We start from the raw sequence: 18,167 nt of genomic DNA on the forward strand, positions 1-18,167 counted from the left end.
GACAGAAACTGGTTTGTCCTCCCGTGGACCTCGCCCCTGCTGACTCTCTCTCTCTGGGCTGGGCCTGCAGGAAACAGTAAGAATTCATTCCTGACGCACCGCAGTGGAAGAAGTATTCAGATTATTTACTGAAGTAAAAATACCACAGTACAAGCCCAAGTTAAGTGTCACAAGTCCAGGTCTCAGGTCAGGACTAAAGGAGACCGGACAGAGGATCTGAGACTTCAGAATCAGTAAAATCTTTTAAATCCCTCCTTAAAACTTAAAATTCAACCTTTTATTAAAGCTTCTCTTTCTGTGTTTATGTCTTTGTTTCTGCTTTTTTATGAGTTTCATTTATTTATTGTCTTTGTTCAAATTTATTTTGATTTCTACTCGAGGAATTTGTCTTATTAATGCTGCTGTGGACCTGTTGTAAAGCTACAGGTAGAGACTTTTACTTCATGTCACTCTCAGGTCATTTTAAATCTGCAGCAGTTTTGTGTCTCCTTATGAATCTTTACAGTCATTTTTCATCTCTTTGTGGTTGTTTTCGATTCGCTGTGTCATCATCGCTCTGGTCATTTTAGCTTTTCTAGTTGTCTGTCAATCTGTCGCCTCTCTTCACACAAAGCCTTGGGTTTCACTTCCTTCCTCTCAAAACATTTTATTTAATAAGCTTCCTGGATTCTCATCATCTGAACCACCACCATCACAGTACAGATACTGGACTGGTAGATGGACCAGGTTCTCTCCTGACCCTTGAATACAAACTAATTCCTGCTGCTTTGTTCACAGTATTAAATGATAATCTGAGATAATCTGAAACGAACCACAAAGAGACTACAGACACAAAAGAAGATGCAAAGATACACAAAGCTACTGCAAAGAGAAGAGCAGCTTCAAACACCCGTCCACCGTTACAGACGACTGAGTTATCTCCCCCCTCCTCCCCCGACAGGCGGGGTGTGCCAGCGTTGTCTCAGCTGCACCCTGTGAGACTGACCCACAACAGAACGACATCCACATTCCTGCTGCACTCACACTCTTAACTATGTGAGGAATCCAGAGCGTGGATTTACAGTTAGAGTACAGCAGTGCTGCTGCTGTGACATTAACATCATCACTTTAAACCTTTAAATGTTTATCATCTCTATGAACCTTCTCCAGAAGTAAGAAGCTAATGTTAGGCTATAAACCAACTCCACCACGGTCACATGACGTCAGCGTCTCCACCACTAAGCTTCCAACTGGTCATTTCATTTAGCTCTGAGCTCTTCTACCAAAAGCCTTTCTTCTTAGAAAGTTAGTGAGAGTTTGAAAGAGCGTGAGTAGAAACACAACGAGGCTGTAAAGGTGGACTGGTGAGTAGATGGGTTTTCATGTTAACGTCCCCGACAACCTCTGTAGTCTCATTTAGACACTCGTTAGCAACCGCCTTTTTTAAGACACGTAAAAGCTTCAAACATCAGAAGTGGGGGATTTACTGACCCATTTTATGTCGGAGAATAAAACCTGAAAATGTCTTGAGCTTGTGTTAAAACCACAGACCTTATTTCAGACATTTAACCAGAAACACACTGACAACAGGAAGAGCTAACATGCTAACATGCTAACTGACTTCCTGGTTTTAGTTTATATTCCCACAAACTGATGGAGGTCAGAAAAACATCAGCATCAAACACCCAGGAAATAAAAGAACAAAGACGACACGTAACTTATGTTTCAGTTCAAAATATAAACATTTCATTTTCTGTTTGGGTACAACAACAACTTCTTCTTTTTTCAGCTGCTGTCTTTTTTATCCAACAGGAACAATATTTTCCAAACGCTGCAGCTTTTACAGATCATCAATCTTGTGCATGACCGCAGAGTAAACAGTTTTCAACCACAAAGGCACCAGAACTTTACACTTTTTAATCATCAGCTAAAAGAGAAACTGAGAAATTCTTTAATACTGAAGACTTAACACCACCGAGGAGAAGAAGATCATTCGTCTATAAATGAAGATCAAAACTGGTTTTTGGAGCCTGAGATAACAAAAACAAGATATTTAATGTTGCTTCTTTTCTACGCCGAGAGCTAATGATGAAAACAAAAGTCAGGCTCCTGAGCAGGTGGTGATGTTTAAGGAGGAAAACAACGGACTGACATTTTTAAACAAACATAAACACAAAATCCAGACGTCTGTGGCTACTGTTCTGCTTTCTCTTGTGCCGTTCCCGTCACCAGCAGCAGGTTGCACGCCATGAACTGGACGTTCAGCACGTTGCTGGTGTTTCCAGTGTACAGTCCCACCAGTTCGCTGGACGAGCCGTCGGCCGGCGTCCCGCCGTGGGAGTTGCGGATGTCCCACACCCGGACTGAGTTGTCCATAGATGAGGACGCCACCAGGCTGCTGTCCGGGCTGAAGGACAGGCTGGTGACGCTGTCCGTGTGTCCCCGCAAGTCTTTGAACAACGTCCCTGATGCCAGGTCCCACAGCTTCACCCGCTGGTCCTCGCCGGCGGACGCCAGGTACTTCCCGTTAGGTGAGAAAGCGAGCGACAGCACGGGGCCGCGGTGGCCGGTGAACAGGCGGACAGACGCCCCCTGCTGGGTGCTCCACAGCCGGACAGTCTTGTCTGTGGAGCCGGTGGCCAGGTAGTTGGAGTTCGGGTGGAACTTGACGCAGTCGACGTCGGCGAGGTGTCCGGCGTAGAGCCGCAGCGAGTAGGTGCGGGAGAACGTCCAGAGGCGGGCGGTGCGGTCGTGGGAGCCGCTGGCGAAGTAAAGGCTGCAGGGGCTGACGTCCACGTCCCACACCGGGTAGGCGTGGCCCCGGTACAGCGCCGTGTTGGTGAAGCTGCCCAGGTCCCAGTACCGGACGGTGGTGTCCTCGGAGCAGGAGAGCAGGCCCGAGCTGTCGGTCAGGAAGGACGTACGAAACACGGGGCCACTGTGACCTCGCAGCGTCTTTATCTCGCTGCCGGAGACGTCCTCCTCGTCCACCTGAGGAGAAACAAGAGGAGGTGACATCTGACATCCCCTGGCTTCATCTTAAACTAGAACATCTGAGTGAATTCAAACTATAGAGAAAAATATCAGTAAACAAATAGAAACAGATGATATTTCTAAATAACTGAAATGTCAGGAAATGGGGATAATCATATACTGCAGTGTGGAGCTGCTGATTCATTTTGTGTCAGTGAATAATTAACTGATCGTTTCAGCTTTAATCAGTTAAATGATTCATTGATGAGACTGATTCATATTTATCTGGATGTAAAACAACGAATATCAGCAAAGAATAAATGGAAATTACTTTGGGTTCTGTTAACAAGTAAAGAATATTCTCCACTGAATCAATAATGTGAGTTTATCACATTGTTCTTTTTTCTATTTTGATGATAAATATCCAAATATTCTGTGTCAAGCTTTTCAGATCTGAGGATTTCCTCTTTATCAGTTTGTTCTGACAAAACCAGTGATTTAAAAACATCTGGAAATTCACGATGAATGTTTCTACTTCCCTGATATTCGACAGACCAGATAATAAGAAACAGACATGAAAGCCATAATCTCACCTCCTCCTCCAGGACGTCACAGGCCAGGTGGATGCGCGACACGTCGGCCTGATGCGGTCTGGCCTTCAGCTTTCTGGCTCGGAGGCTCCACAGCTTCACCGTGGAGCTGTCGAAGCCGGCGGCCAGCAGCCGGCTGTCGGCCGACACCTCGGCGGTGTTCAGCATCTGCTCCGTGTGGTGGAAGGCGTAAAAACACACCGTGGTGAGCGAGGGGGGGCCCTCGCGGACTTTCTTGATGCAGTCCTGCAGAGCCTCCAGGGCCGCCTCGCTCTGTGGGATCCCCGCAGGCACCTCCACGCCCTCCCCGCCCTCCGCCCCGTCCACTCCCGCCCAGGAGGAGGTGGAGTTTGGGGCGGCAGTTGCCCCGCTCGCTGCTCCGTACAGCTGGTAGTCTGTGCGTCGGGAGGCGGTGACCTCCACCTGCAGGTGCGTGCTGAGGGCCCTGCAGAGGGCGCTGTTGTCCTCGCTCTGCAGGTAACGCAGCAGGTAGCTGTAGGCCGGCTCCGTCAGGTGAACCACGTACTTGTGCTCCAAGAAGGCGCTCAGCTTGGGGTTGGCTGCGACATCCTGAGCGGTGAGCACGTGGCGGAGCTGCTCGATGGTGGCTCGCTGCTCGCCGTCCTGGAGAAAGGCGCCGTGGAAACGACTGTAAAAACCATCCACCGCCCCCTTCAGGCCAGAGCGCACCATGTCCAGGTGGAGGTAGACGAAGAGCGGGTAGAGGATGCTGCTCACCTCCTTCGCCCAGGATATCTCTGTTTCTAATTCAGGAGATCACATGGCAGACATTTTAACTGACGGCAGCGTTAGAGAGCAACACAGCTGAATGTGAGCGTCGTACCTGAGAGGAAGGAGCGCAGCCTCGAGTACTGAGCCTCATACTGCAGCGGGTCAGACTGACAGGGGGCAGCAGAGACGATGTTGGCACAACCCGACTCTGTCTGCACTGCTCAGAGAGGGAGGGGGGGGGTAACACCAAGTAAGAGGAAGTGGATGATGGTGGATTACCACTAGGAGTGTAAACATCCATCAACATTGGACATGTTGTAACGTCCCTCACAATATAAATATACTTTGGTTATTATCAGTTTAGTTCAAAAACTATTTAGTTTGACTCAAAGTAAGGAGTAAAGTTTACAGAACATCCTGTTGAAATGTTACAAAATGAATTTAATGTTGTTTCAGTTTCTTTTATAGAACTTTAAAGCTCAATAAATCATAGTGAACAGGATTTATCTGTTTTTATTGAAGCTCAGGATTAAAAATAATATTTTTTGTGATTCGATATGAATGAAAGTGATTGTGTTAAATCAGCAGATGATCGATCACTGGCCCCTGAATCAAATCACAATCATATCACAGCAGAGTTTGTGACGTCAGCAAACATCGAATCTTAATGAAACTTGAGATTTACAGCCCTGAGACTTCACCTGTACCTCCAGGTATAATCAGGCAAAATAATTCAAAACACCTGTGTGGAACGTGGGCCTTTCATGCATAAAACACCCAGCCTTTAATTCTCATTCTGGACAGATGATCACATAAATCTCTGATTCTAGATTCAGTGAGAAACTGGAAAAACATGATGATTCTCAGGGAAGTTTGGGGATTTCCCAACATTTTCGTGGACATTTATTCACGATGGACATGAGAGATAATAACATACTCCTGTCTTTAAGCAGGCTAACTGAAATGCCTCCATGAGCTGGAAACACCTGGATTAAAGGCCTAACGGTGCCTGAATCAGTGTTTACCTGCTTAAACACAGAAAAAGTAGCTCACTCTGCTAACAATGGCAGTGATACATCACATCATATACACTGATTTTGTGTTCTTGGTGGAGCTGTATGATGAGTATGACGGAGTAAACACAGTGCTCCATCACCTCCACCTGTGCAGCTGACTCACCTGTGAGGCTGGCAGCCATCTCCTCCGCTGACTGGAAGAGTTTGGCTCCTTTCAGGGACCCGTCCGTGTCCACATACTGCCTCCTCTTCAGGTACTGAGCCACGGCGTACTGGATCTGCTCAGTGCGAACCCGCTTCATGACCTGAAACCCGCACAGTGTCACACACTCACATCTCACACACCTGAGAGTCTTCAAACACCTGCGCATCACTTTATCTCACGTTAGTGCTCGTTAGGAGCACAAACTGTTAAACTGAAAGGTTACAGGTGAGTGAGGTGCTGCACCAGCGGTTAGATTCAGGTTCATCCTCTCCTGAACAACTTGACCCTCCTGAGTGCAGCATCCTCCCAGTAGCTAACTACCTAGCAAAGCAGCGAGCTAACGTGTTTCCTCAGGTAAAAAAAAACACAGTAAACGGCTGAACTGACGCTCTAAACATGGATGTTCGATAATCTCTGAGTCTGAAACCACCGGAGCCGTGAGCTAATCCGGTCTAAAGCTGCCAGGTTTCCACATTAGAGGAGGTTTCTGACCTGAGCTAACCGGCTAACTTAGCGCTTAGCTGCGGGGCCTGGCGGCTCCAGACTTTTAGCGGGACCGATCCGGTGGCTTCGCCGGTTGGAAATGTTTTACTCACTGCATATCGTGCCGTGCCGCTCCGTCCTCGGTTACTGAACGTAAGATGATGAAGTTTTAAAGCCACTCGGAGTCCAGATGAAACTACGCCGCTTGTCGCTCCATCGTGGTCGTCCGCCCCCCTCCCGCTCAGCCGCCATCTAATCGCTCCGGGATCTTCTACCTTCGCCTGGCTTCGTGTTGAGCGATCGACGATCGACTACTTACGCCTGTTTCGTTTTTCTTGGTCTGAACCAAATCACGTTCAAAAATCTTGCAACTCTACCGGGAGTTTTACTGTAAAATAAGAAATAAACTTTGTAATAAATCAATTAATTAACACTGGTGAGTCCATAATACACACAATACACATCCAATGTGACTCAAATGTCAATAAACACGCTTAGAAATATCAGAGTCTGCCTGGGAAACATCACATTTTCAAGTTTTCTTGAGTATCAAAGTAATTAATTGATATTTGTCACCGCATCCAACACTTCATAGCAAATAGGAACTGCTAATAGCGAATTCGGCTAACTTAAATTTTCAAACTGTGGGGGTATCCCACTGCAACTCGCCGAATTCAGTTTCTTAAAAAGATCACCTATTAAATAAAAAATAAAATAAAAACATTGGGCTACTTTTACGACCTCACACCAACTTCTAGGTTCTGCTTATTGAGAAATTGATTATTGTTACTGACTTGAGACCTGAGAGTGCGAAGAGGAGGAAGTAGGAGAGAGGAGAGGAGGCGGTGTAGCATCATCCCTCATCAGCCATCAGGTAAGTTCAAGTTACTCAGGTTACACCATGTTAGATGGCAGGTGGCAGTCTTAGTGAGTAAACAAAGGTAGGACGAGGTAAGGGGTGTGTTTTCAGACCGAACAAATCGACAGTTCAGTCAAAAATATTAACGTACAAACTGTAACTGTAAATGTAACCGACGCCATGACACCCGAGTCGCGCGGGAAACTTGTTGCGGTAGATTCAAAGTCTTTACCCGATAAAGTGAAGTCTGTTTACCCGTCGGTATCTGTCCCCCTAACCCTGACTTTGACCCTACAGCCTGCCTCTAACCAGGCGTGTTTTATAAACGTCCTAACCTTCATCCTAACTCTAACCTCTGCTACACCCGAGCCGTGTAATCTAAGGTTAACTATTCAGTTTTCCTCTCAGTTTAAACACAGTGACTTGGTCTGGCAGCTTTCAGACTTATTCAGTGATGTTAAAATGGTTAAATTGGTATTAAACTGACAAAGATGAAAAAGAATAGCTATGAAAAAAACAATGGGAGAGAGACAGAAACTGAAACTAAACAGCTCCGTATAACAATGTACCACTAAACAGTGCTACTTGAAGTAAAGATTAGATAGGCGTTTAAACTTTTAAATATATAGAATATGAAATTATATAAATGAAGTTTTTTTTAATTAATATTTCTCAAGATTAGACGATATTTTTGGATGGTTTGCAGGTTAAATACTGGGTACATTACCAGGCATTTTTTAAGTTTCTTTACTGTTTCACTGTTTTTAAATCAAAGCACAAAATGAATAAATATGATATCTCAAATCCTAAATTCAATCAAAAATTTTGACTCATGGCATTCTACAATAGAAAATTATTATTATTTCACTGCCTGTATGTACAATAATGAAACAGGTTTTAATTACAGTGTCATTAAATAACCTCTCACACTGATTGAAACCAAGAAGATGAGTGATTGTGGTGAAGAAAAGATGGAGCAGCCAGTGACTGACCTCTCTGATCTGGCTTTATTGTGTGATGAACCTGGACCCTCACACGGATGGTAAACTCACACTGTTTATGCTGTAAACTTATTTTCTGGATCTTATTTGTTGTTATTGTTGATCAATCAGTCCATCCATACATTAACTATACCTGCTTATCCTTTAGCTTCGCACAAAAGAGGAGGCAATATGAACGTCGAAGGTTCTTATCAGTTAACATTAGGTGAGTTATTATTTGATTAATTGTCTGATCTATAAAATGTCAATAATAGTGAAAAATGCCTCTGGTCATTTCCCACAACTTCAGGATGCTGTAAAAAGTAAGGCTGCAGCTAACGATCATTTTCATCATTGACTCATCTGCCAATTATTTTTTCAATTAATCAACTAATCATTTAATCTATTGAATGTTAGAAAACTAATTTAAAAGTTCCTGTTGATGAGTTGGAGAGAAATCTCCAGGAGACGGTTAGCTTAGCTTAGCACAAAGACTGGAAACACTCAGCCTGGCTGTGTCCAGTCAGCACCTGTAAATATGACTGATTAACTCTGTGACTGCAGACCTCCTCCTGGTCAACTCTCAGATACTAAGTGTGAACAACTCGCATCAGAACTGGAGTCCAACCCGTTTGCTTTTAAACATCTGGATCTGAGAGGAAACTCTGTGAAGCAGTCTGGAGCAGAGCTGCTGTTTGCTGCACTGGAGAGTCCAAAGTGTAAACTGAGGACCCTGAGGTCAGACTGACTTTATTAGGTCTTTGTTGATGGATATTATGTTAAAATAAGTGACTGACTAAAAGTACCAGAGTACCAGCTTCACATTTTATTCTGTATTCAGACTGAGGGACTGTGTCCTGTCAGAGAGAAGCTGGGCCTCTCTGGCCTCAGCTCTTAAGGTGAACCCTTCCTACCTGAGAGAGCTGGACCTGAGTGGAAACAAGTACCTGATGGAATCAGGAGTGAAGCTGCTGTCTGATGGGCTAAAGAGTAAACACTGCAGACTGGAGATTCTGAGGTCAGTTCAGTTACTGTCTGGTCCTGTAAATTGTTCATCTCAGTATTTCAGCAGCTCTCATTTGAACTGTCTCTGCATTTCTCTTCTCCAGGATATAAACTGCTTTAATTCCAGTAGCTGTTACTTTGCCTTTTATTTGGTGCCGAGCTCAAAGAAAGACGAGGATTTTAGCTGTTTTGAAACATCTTTGCAGGAAGTTCTGAGTTTTATTTGCAGTAGCTTAGAACCAAATGAAAAACACTTTGTCTAAACTTAATATTATCCTCTATTACAGACTTGTTGGCTGTGAATTGACAGAGAGCAGCTGTGCTTCTCTGGTCTCAGGACTTGAGTCAAGCCACTACTCTCTTAAAGAGCTGGACCTGAGTGGAAACTGTCTGCAGGATTCAGGAGTGAAGCTGCTGTGTGCTGGACTTCAAGCACCAATACTGGTTCTTAAGAACTCTGAGGTCAGACCGCCTGGTGTTTTGGGTCCATGTGTTTGAAACTGAGCAGGAGTTAAACAGCATCTACATCGTCTCATAGCTTGTTGTGCTTTATTCTTTATTCAGATTAAGTTCTTGCAGCTTATCAGAGAAGAGCTGTGAATCTCTGGTCTCAGCTCTGGATTCGTACCGTTTCAATCTTAAAGAGCTGGATCTGAGTCTCAACCAGCTTTGGGATTCAGGAATAAAGGTGCTGTCTGCTGGACTGAGGAGTCCTCACTGTAAACTGAAGACTCTGAGGTAGAGAATTCTTCTTCTCTTCCTCCTCAGTGAAATTTAAAAAGCAGATTTTGTACGTTCAGATCATCTCTCATCCTCTCCCTGCAGGTTGAAACAGTGTCTGTTCTCAGATGAAGGTTGTGCTTCTCTGGTCTCTGCTCTGAAATCCAATCCCTGTGATCTGACTGAGCTGGACCTGAGTGGAAATGAGCTGCGAACTGAAGGAATGAACCTGCTCTCTGAATTTGTGAAGAGTCCACACTGTACACTGCAAACTCTGAGGTCAGTGGAAGGTTGGATTCTAAACTGGTTTCAGTCAATATATTTGTATAAAAGTCAATTATGGAAAACAGTGATTTATATCTTAGTTTGGACATTTTGTAAATGTGCTAATAACATGTGCAACCTTAGAAATATATAATATTAGCTGAAACTAAATAGAAATTTGAAGACAGAGAAGAAAGTCAGTCAATGCACCACAGTGTCATCAGTCTGTCTCACAAAGGCAGACTGATGTGGAAGATAACTTTAAGCCTATAAGTTTTTCTGACCCTCTTCAACTGTGTTTAATCTCAGTGTTAATCTGTGTTGAGTGGCGTACGTGTTTGGCAGCTTCTTGTTTGAGTATTGTGACATCCCATTTCTGATTACTGTGACTGAAAATGTCTGAACCCACAGCAGTTGTGTTCTGAAATGTAGTTTCTTATAGCCACAGTTACACACCAAAAACATGCTGAGTGAGTAGCAACAAGTAAGAATAGAGACGACAGCTCAGACTCTGGTTAGTGAGTTACCTGTTACCTGACGTTACCATCCACATCATCTTCACACATCACAGAAAATACAGCTTGTAACAAAAGACTGTACTTCATGGAGGTTTGACAAATTAATCACCTTGAGTTTTAACTCTCTTTAATTCATATCCACAGAGTGGACTATGGACGAAACTTGATAACAGCGGAGACCTCTGCAAGACGTGAGTATTGACAATATGGTCCTCATTTATCCAGATGTTACAGTGGCCCTGAGAAGAAAACATGCAATATATTTATACTTCATAAAAGTGAGGCTGCAGTGGACTGTGAGTGCAGGAGGATGTTCAGTTATTATTTGTGCAGTTTCAGACAAGATCATCAGACCTGCAGCAAACACTGTGACTGCTGCTTACCAAAAATTTAAATTGATTTAAATCCATCAATGCTTGCACATATCTGGGTCCAGGCTGCATTAATCGATTAATTAATGCTCCCCACTGATTTTTCATCTTCTTTGAACAGTATGACTGTAGACAATCTTTAGAATATATACAAGAAAATAATTTAAATTGTAATTAAGAGCAGAACTGTGGATGAGAGGAGCAGCTCAGTATATCTCCTGTTAGCTGTTGTTTGGTTCCAGGAGATATTTTTCTGTCTACATTAGATGATCACATCACCTTTATTATTTAGAAATATCTTTTTAAAAATATCTTTTTATTTCATAATGACATTTTTGTGTCACTTTTCACACAGGACTTTCTCCATCATCACGTTATATTTTTCTCCTCCACCTCCTGACTCATTACGTATGAACATTGAGTCAGTGTGAAGCTGAATATTGAATTAGTTCTCTCCTATTGGCTGTTGTTGCCTTTATTGATGAACATGTTCCTTTTTTTAAATGTCTTTTTATTTCATGATATTTTTGTGATTGTAACTTTTATTTCCTGTCACTTTTCATGACAGCGTCGTTGACAGACTCCATTAATCCACTACTACTAAAGAAGAGGTCCAGATCTCCTCACATATTATACGTATGAACACTGAATGTTTTTATTCACTTTATAACACACAGCTATAAGTTATGTTTAGAGAAACTCATTTTGTGCCTTTCTGAATTCCAGGCCCAACAACAAGCTGCTGGAATCTCAGTCCCAGGTTTTCCAAATATACTTCAACTTTATTTATTTATAAAGTGCTTTAACACCCACAGAGGGACAACATGTTGTACAGAAAAGATATGAATAGATAAAATTCAAAAAATAAATAACATAAAATACATTAAAAACATAGTTAACACGAGACAAAATCAGCATGTTACAGTGTTGAAAGTAAAAGAAGGAATCTGGAGTTCTGGAACTGATGGACTGGCTGAGTCAAAGTCCAGATTTGAATCCTATTGAACAAATTTGGGATTTAGTCGATTCAAAGATTGATCGCACAAAAGGTTTAATCTAAAATAACGATGACATTTTTAGTTTTAAACAAGTTTTTGAAAGATTTCTAAAATACTGAAGTCTTCTCATTATGACAGGTCGTCTAAAGAAATCGTTTAGTATTCAACAAACAAATCCACGACAATCTACATCAGGAGATGATACTGTGGGTAAGTGAAGAAACATGTTCTCTTGGATTTGGGTGAACTGAAGTTTTGAGGATTACAGAAGCAACAAACCTGCATCAGTGTGAAACCTGACGTGGCTGAATATTGAACTGTCTGTGTGTGAACTGTTTCCTGATACCTGATGTGAAAGAAGGTCCTAAATGGCCAATATTAAATAAATAAATATGGTACTGTGAAATAAGTGAACATGGTAATAAATGTGTAACATATTAATGAACCAATTAAAAATGTAATGGTCACATTTTAATGTTCCTCTCCTATTGGAATTCATTTTTATTCTACTGATATTAAAATGGTCTTTTTATTTCAGAATGGTTTTTTTTCAACACTAACTTTTATTTCCTGACAGAGGTGTGGTCACCTGTGATGAACATGGCTCCATCAGACGACCCTGATCTCACACAGGATCTACAAACAACAAACACAGAGTTTGATTTATCTGAGGACAACACAGAGGTGAAACACTTCATCCACAAACACATTGTAGTCGATTCTAGACGCTGGTTGACTGTTGTCTGAGGAAGAGAAAGCAACTCTTTACTTAGAAGAAGCAAAAACCTTTGGTCCACGAAGTGAAAACATATGTTTAAAATATTAAAAGGTTAAATTGAGACACTTAAACTATTGTTATACCATAACCTACATCACCAGTAAACCATATGTCATTGGTAAATGTAGTGTGTTGCTGAGCTCTGAGAACTCTGAGTCCTGATAATGTACTTAATTAAATGTGTATAATGAAAGTTTCTAATCACTTCACAGGACACAAGTACAAGTTGTTCTGTTCTGAAAACTAATTTTGTGACTTTCTAAAATCCAGGCTCTGTCACATTTTACACCTGAAGTGTCAAGTGAACGTGAAGAAACTTCATACAGGTAAACACACCATAAAACACACACAAACACATATAAGATACAGGCACCTCAGATTTGAGACCACATAGCTACTGCAGCATTCTGCAGCGACATGCCATCCCAACTGGTTTGTGCTTAGTGGAGCCATCATTAGTTTTTCAACAGGACAATGACCCCAAACACACCTCCAGGCTAAATAAGAACTATCTGAGCTGGTCCACAGAGTGAAGGCAAAGCCTTTTTTTCTGTGTCATACAGGTTCAGTTGCCCACATCCAGGTGTGTACCAGTGTGATCTGACTCGACTGAGGTTTACTATGAGTCGGGAAGGGAAGTTGTCATTCAGGGTCGTCCAGTGGGATGAGCAGCTCCTCCAGGCAGCTGGAAAGGTGCCTGCAGGTCCACTGTTTGACATCAAGTGTCCTGAGGATGCTGTGTCTCAGCTGCACCTCCCACACTGTGAAACAACACCTGGTGAGTATGGACAGTGTGGTGATTTAAACACACAAACCTCTAATGTGGAATTAAAAGGACGTTGGCATTAAGTGGCTCTTTGTATCTACAGTACTGCCCTCTGATGGACTGTCTGTTGTCCACATCAGTGATCATGGGATGAGCATCCTTGACCCACAGGAAATAACAGAAACCCATGTGGTTGTGGATGTCCCTCACCTCTCTGCCTTCGGCTTGGTATGGGATTTAATTGAAAGGTTCCTAAACATCCAGAAACCAATAAGTGCCCAAGTTCTGCTGTTTCACCAACCAACATACTCAAGGCAACGCCGAAAACTCACTGTGTTCCTACTGCCAGAGAACGTCCCACTGCAGGAGGTAAAAATCAGTTCATTGTCATTTTTATGTTATAGCTTTTGTTACTGTCTACACCAGTACAGCAGCGTCTTGCTGTCACCAAAAGAAATAGATATTACCCAGTTACTGTCTAATGAAATAACGTTCATACACTCCTGAAGGTGAAAGTTCAACGGGAAAACACTGAGTACATTGAAGTCCCTTCCATCTGTCAGCTCATTAAAGGCCACACTTACAGCCTGGACTGTCCTGAGGCCTGTAAAATTCAGCCTGTGGTGAGTATGTCCATGTATATCTTCTAGTAAATACAACATGTCTCAGTTAGAGCTGGAACAGACTGAAAGTAACGGGGATGGGCATTGAGGACATGAAACGTCCCCTCTGGTGCGGTGGGGGACCTGAGCTGGTGCCGGAGGTGGAGTGGTACCAACTAGATTGGGCTAACTCTATTTGTTTTGGAAGCAAACTCCTGGAGAGGGACTGGACCCTCCTCTTTGGTGGGGTGTGGCTGGTGTGGGGATAGTCACAAATCCTTGGGTGAGCACTGCTGTGTTGGGAGTTCTTCCTGGAGAACTAGAGGGTCTATGCAACTACAAGTTGCAGAGAGGAAGGCTCTGGCTCTTGTCTGTGCTTATGCACCCAACAGCAGCTCAGAGTAGCCAGCCTTCTAGGAGTCCCTGGGTGGTGTCCTGGAAAGGGTTCCACCTGGGTACTCTTAAGTTCTGCTGGGGGACTTCAACACTCGGTTGATGATGATGGAAAGAGCATTTTGAGAAACTCCTGACCTAAACCAATACATCCTCTGTGGAAGCGGCAGATGCTGAAGACTCTGGGGAGGCCTCATCTATATCCTTGGCAGAGGTTGCTGAGGTAGTCAAGAAGCTTCCCAGTGTAAGGTCCTCAGTGTGGGTGAGATTCGCCCTGAGAATGCCGAAGACTGGACATTGTGGGGCTGTCTTGGTTGACACGCCTCTTCAATGTGTTCAAATTATTGGGTATCATGCTGCTCAGCCTCCCTACAAAAATGTACTCCAGGCTGCTGGAAAAGAAGGTCTGACCGATTGTGGAATCTCAGATTCTGGAGGAGCAATATGGATTCCGTTCTGGCTGTGAAACAGTGGGTCCACTCTTTACCCTTGCAGGAGTGTTGAAGGGCTCGTGGAAGTTTGACCATCTAGTATATGGATGTGCTTTGTGGACTTGGAGAAGGCTTGGAGAAGGCTTACAGCTGCATTCCCCAGGGGACCCTGCAGGGGTTACTATATAGGCGGATCCAGGTCATTGCGATGAGCTGTCCGGGCCTTGCATAACGAAAGTGAGTCCATATTCTCAGTCGAACAAATTTTCTGTGGTTGTTCGACCCTGCCAAGGTTGTTTCTTGACTAGAGTCCTGTTTGTGATATATACAGGAACTTGAGGTTCCTCTTATGGTGAGGAAGGAGCTGAGCCAGAAGGCAAAGCTTTGTTTTTACCAGTCGATCTAGGTTCCAACCCTCACCTATGGTCAGGAGCTTTAGGTAGTGACAAGTGGCAGAAATATGTTTCCTCCGTGGGGTGTCTGGGTCAGTCTTAGAGATAGGGCGAGGAGCTTTGACATCTGGAGGGAGCTCGGAGCAGAGCCACTACTCTGTTGAAAGAAGCTAGTTGAGGTGGTTCAGCCATCTGATTAGGGTGCCTGGGTGCTATCTTTTTGAGGTTTTCTGGGTACGGCCAACTAGATCCCAGGATAGACCTAGAACTTGCTGGCGGGATTATATATCTCAACTGTCCTGGGAATGCCTTGAGATCCCCCAGGACGAGCTGGAAAACGTTGCTGGGGAGAGGGTGTTACCACTGTGACCTGACCCCAAATAAATGGTGGAAAATGGATGGATGGATAACTTATCTCAACAACCTTGTTTTCTGCAGCAGATAGTTGTTGTAAGCCAAAAAGCTCCATGAAGCCACTGTCCGCTACCTGCTCACCATCAAACAGCAGGTCTCGTGGGTTGAGTCTTGTGGTTCATCTCATTATAACCAAGATCCTTCACATCACAGTCATTTGGTTCATTGTTTTTGATTAGTGCAACATAACTTTACACGGTTACTTAACATGGTGAAGTAACCATGAGACACTGTCACTGATTTACAGAGTGCACTATTTGACTTGAAGTATGGACCAAATTACCACCCAACTTTTGAGATTCGGCTGAATTTGAGCACAGAGGAAGCGACTGTGACAGTCCAGGACCAAGAGAAGAAACTTGTCTGGGAGTATAACATTGACCTCACTGGTAAAGAAAGCTGGACTCTGTTATTATTAAACATGAGTTTCTTATTCACACAAATGTGAAATTCATGACTGTTTTAATTCAGATGAAAAATCAAACCGTATCCTTCACAGCCTTTTGTCTTGCTGTTTGTTTCTGGTTCAGATTTAAGACCAGAGTTAAGATCAGCTGCCCCGTCAATCCAGCCTCAAGCCAGTGACCCAGGCCAAGCTCAAGGAGGTGAGCAACACTGTTGAATGAGAGTTTTAGCAGGGGTGTGTGGACTAAACTTCCAATTAAAACACATCTCAGCAGGTCTCTATTTCATCTCTGAATATGCACCTTGCTCACTTTATATAATTAGAATTTACCTACATGAGACCCAGTGAAGTTTCTCTTATCAAACTAAATCGTTTGTTCTTGGTTCAGGTTCAGATTCATCCTCAGCTTCAGGTTCCGCTCCCACTGAACCAGCCTCAGTCCATGTAGCAGCTGGAGGAGGAGGTGAGCAACGATGTGCTCGGATAAACTACAAATATGGAGTTTCTGCAGCGCTTTATGGGTTTTTATGATGACAGGAAAACACAGGGAAACTATAAAAAATCTAAATGTGCTCTTGCTGAGTTCCTACATTAATTCATGTTAATCTCGTCCTGATCTGCTTTGATTTACTTTGATTTTGCTGTGACTTTTGCTGTCTCCTCCACAATCCTTAAAATGGATCAATTGCAAAGTTCCCCACAGGGATTGGACAAAAGCTCTGCAGTTATGGTCTGAAATAACAGAAACTTTTAAAATTCAGTAATGTCTAATCTTCTTATCTTCCAGGTCCTGATCCAAGTGGCCAAAATCTACCAAGGAGAGGGGACGAGGAGAGGAGGCTGTTCTCTGTTCGGACAGAATTTATCGAGAGAGTGTCCAGCTCTGTTTTAAATGAACTGCTGGATGTTCTTCTGGAAAACAGGGTTATAAACAGCGGGGAAATGGAGTCAATCCAGGCGTTGCCCAGGGCAGACAAAGCACGAGAGCTGATCGACTCTGTGCGAAGAAAGGGAAATAGGGCTTGTAGAATACTGATCCAGAATTTCTGTGTGGTGGATCCATTTCTTTCTTCACTGCTGAAGCTGAGATGACAACAAAAATAACACATAGTTAAATACTGAAGAAATCTGCATTGTATCAGTGCGTTTTAAATAATGCACATCAAGAGGTTTTATTTTGAAATGCCATCTTTTGAAATTTCACTCTGATATACAGAGTTTTGCACAACAGCCCTCAGACCATGATGATGTTTGATGTGATAAAAATGGAGAAATGTTGCAGATACAGGGAAAAAATATTTATGGTTTCGTTCCAAAACGAATTAAAAGAGCAGATAATGGTCGAACCATTGTGATCCTAAACTCAGGTGTCAACTGTAACAATCAGCTGACTGTTGTTTACACTGTAAATTGATCTAAATCTAAAAATGTTTCTCTGGTATTTTTCTATGTTTTTAGTGTTGTCCCTCCACTGCCACTTACATAATTATATGACTAAGTATCAGCCTTGAGTATAGACTGTATATAAAATATATATTTATATGCAGTATGTGGCCTTGAGGTTGTTTTTATATGTGGTTTTTACAGGTTTATATAACCATCTTAATACAATCTTCAAATACATGTTTTAGATTTTGCTTCACTGGGGTGGGATGTACTTTTTCTACAAATTTTCATTTTCTACTCTCTTTGTAATTTCAAAAACTGAGTAAGGTGAATTTTACCAGTTCTTATTTGCTATGTAAAGTTTGATGTAGTGACAACTGTCAATAAATCACTTTGATACTGAAGAAAACTTTAAAATTTGAGCTGATTACGATTGGACTCATCAACAGCTACGTGGCAACTTGTTTGTGCAGTCACAATTGAGACAGTGCAGTGATGGTGTGTGCAGCTCCCAATAGGTCAGTACTTTCAATATCTGCAAACAGACCTTAACTACTTGCACACACTTATAATTACAGTAGCCGTATCCTTTGTAAAAACATAATAGTGTTAAATAAACATTGCAGTCATGCCTGTTTCTTTCATATTTCATTGTATGTCAATATTTGAATTTTTTTATAAAACAAGCACATATCTGTTAAGTACAGTATTTTTCATATTTTTTAAGAAAATGGGGATCCTACAGTTCAAAAACTTGATGTGATAGAAAAAAACTGAGATTGACTGACTGAGTTTTGGATTCCGCACCCAAAAATTAGTTAAAAACAGCTGTCAGACCTAACTCAACAAAAATTGTGTTCCCCAGTATAATATAAAGGGAGGACAGTGTTGTTTCACTTCCTAAGG

The 18,167-nt window shown here is 42.7% G+C and overlaps 2 protein-coding genes across 2 annotated transcripts; one reads left to right on the forward strand and one right to left on the reverse strand.

Annotated features, from left to right (window-relative positions):
- Window positions 1-1,697: 1,697 nt before the first annotated feature.
- taf5l (TAF5-like RNA polymerase II, p300/CBP-associated factor (PCAF)-associated factor) lies at window positions 1,698-6,299 on the reverse strand. The gene is made up of 5 exons (XM_018675045.2): window positions 6,092-6,299; window positions 5,454-5,595; window positions 4,387-4,491; window positions 3,546-4,306; window positions 1,698-2,970 (listed from the first exon to the last, which is right to left on the reverse strand). The coding sequence occupies exons 2-5, from the start codon at window positions 5,590-5,592 to the stop codon at window positions 2,173-2,175; spliced, it is 1,803 nt and encodes a 600-aa protein (XP_018530561.1). The 5' UTR covers window positions 5,593-5,595; window positions 6,092-6,299; the 3' UTR covers window positions 1,698-2,172.
- A 487-nt stretch (window positions 6,300-6,786) lies between these two features.
- Window positions 6,787-17,896, forward strand: LOC108882512 (nacht, lrr and pyd domains-containing protein 1b-like). Its single transcript, XM_018675048.2, has 21 exons — window positions 6,787-6,852; window positions 7,745-7,879; window positions 7,987-8,043; window positions 8,382-8,555; window positions 8,659-8,835; window positions 9,110-9,292; window positions 9,387-9,560; window positions 9,648-9,821; window positions 10,469-10,515; window positions 11,264-11,331; window positions 11,422-11,455; window positions 11,832-11,903; window positions 12,271-12,377; window positions 12,742-12,797; window positions 13,035-13,249; window positions 13,341-13,606; window positions 13,747-13,860; window positions 15,717-15,858; window positions 16,000-16,074; window positions 16,264-16,338; window positions 16,663-17,896. Exons 2-21 carry the CDS (start codon window positions 7,785-7,787, stop codon window positions 16,965-16,967), a joined length of 2,610 nt encoding a protein of 869 aa, XP_018530564.2. The 5' UTR covers window positions 6,787-6,852; window positions 7,745-7,784; the 3' UTR covers window positions 16,968-17,896.
- The last annotated feature ends 271 nt before the right edge of the window (window positions 17,897-18,167 follow it).

Source organism: Lates calcarifer, linkage group LG5 (genome assembly GCF_001640805.2).
Source record: "Lates calcarifer isolate ASB-BC8 linkage group LG5, TLL_Latcal_v3, whole genome shotgun sequence".
Classification (NCBI taxonomy): Eukaryota; Metazoa; Chordata; class Actinopteri; family Centropomidae; genus Lates; species Lates calcarifer.

What these genes read in the sequence shown, in the direction of transcription:
- taf5l (XM_018675045.2), bottom strand. Translation starts at nt 5,592, where the DNA reads ATGAAGCGGGTTCGCACTGAGCAGATCCAGTACGCCGTGGCTCAGTAC. An exon ending in GCTGCGCTCCTTCCTCTCAG is followed by an intron (nt 4,307 to 4,386) that starts GTACGACGCTCA and finishes CTCCTGAATTAG; the next exon opens with AAACAGAGATATCCTGGGCG. An exon ending in GTGACGTCCTGGAGGAGGAG is followed by an intron (nt 2,971 to 3,545) that starts GTGAGATTATGG and finishes GTTTCTCCTCAG; the next exon opens with GTGGACGAGGAGGACGTCTC.
- LOC108882512 (XM_018675048.2), top strand. Translation starts at nt 7,785, where the DNA reads ATGAGTGATTGTGGTGAAGAAAAGATGGAGCAGCCAGTGACTGACCTC. An exon ending in TGCAGACTGGAGATTCTGAG is followed by an intron (nt 8,836 to 9,109) that starts GTCAGTTCAGTT and finishes CCTCTATTACAG; the next exon opens with ACTTGTTGGCTGTGAATTGA. An exon ending in TGTACACTGCAAACTCTGAG is followed by an intron (nt 9,822 to 10,468) that starts GTCAGTGGAAGG and finishes TCATATCCACAG; the next exon opens with AGTGGACTATGGACGAAACT.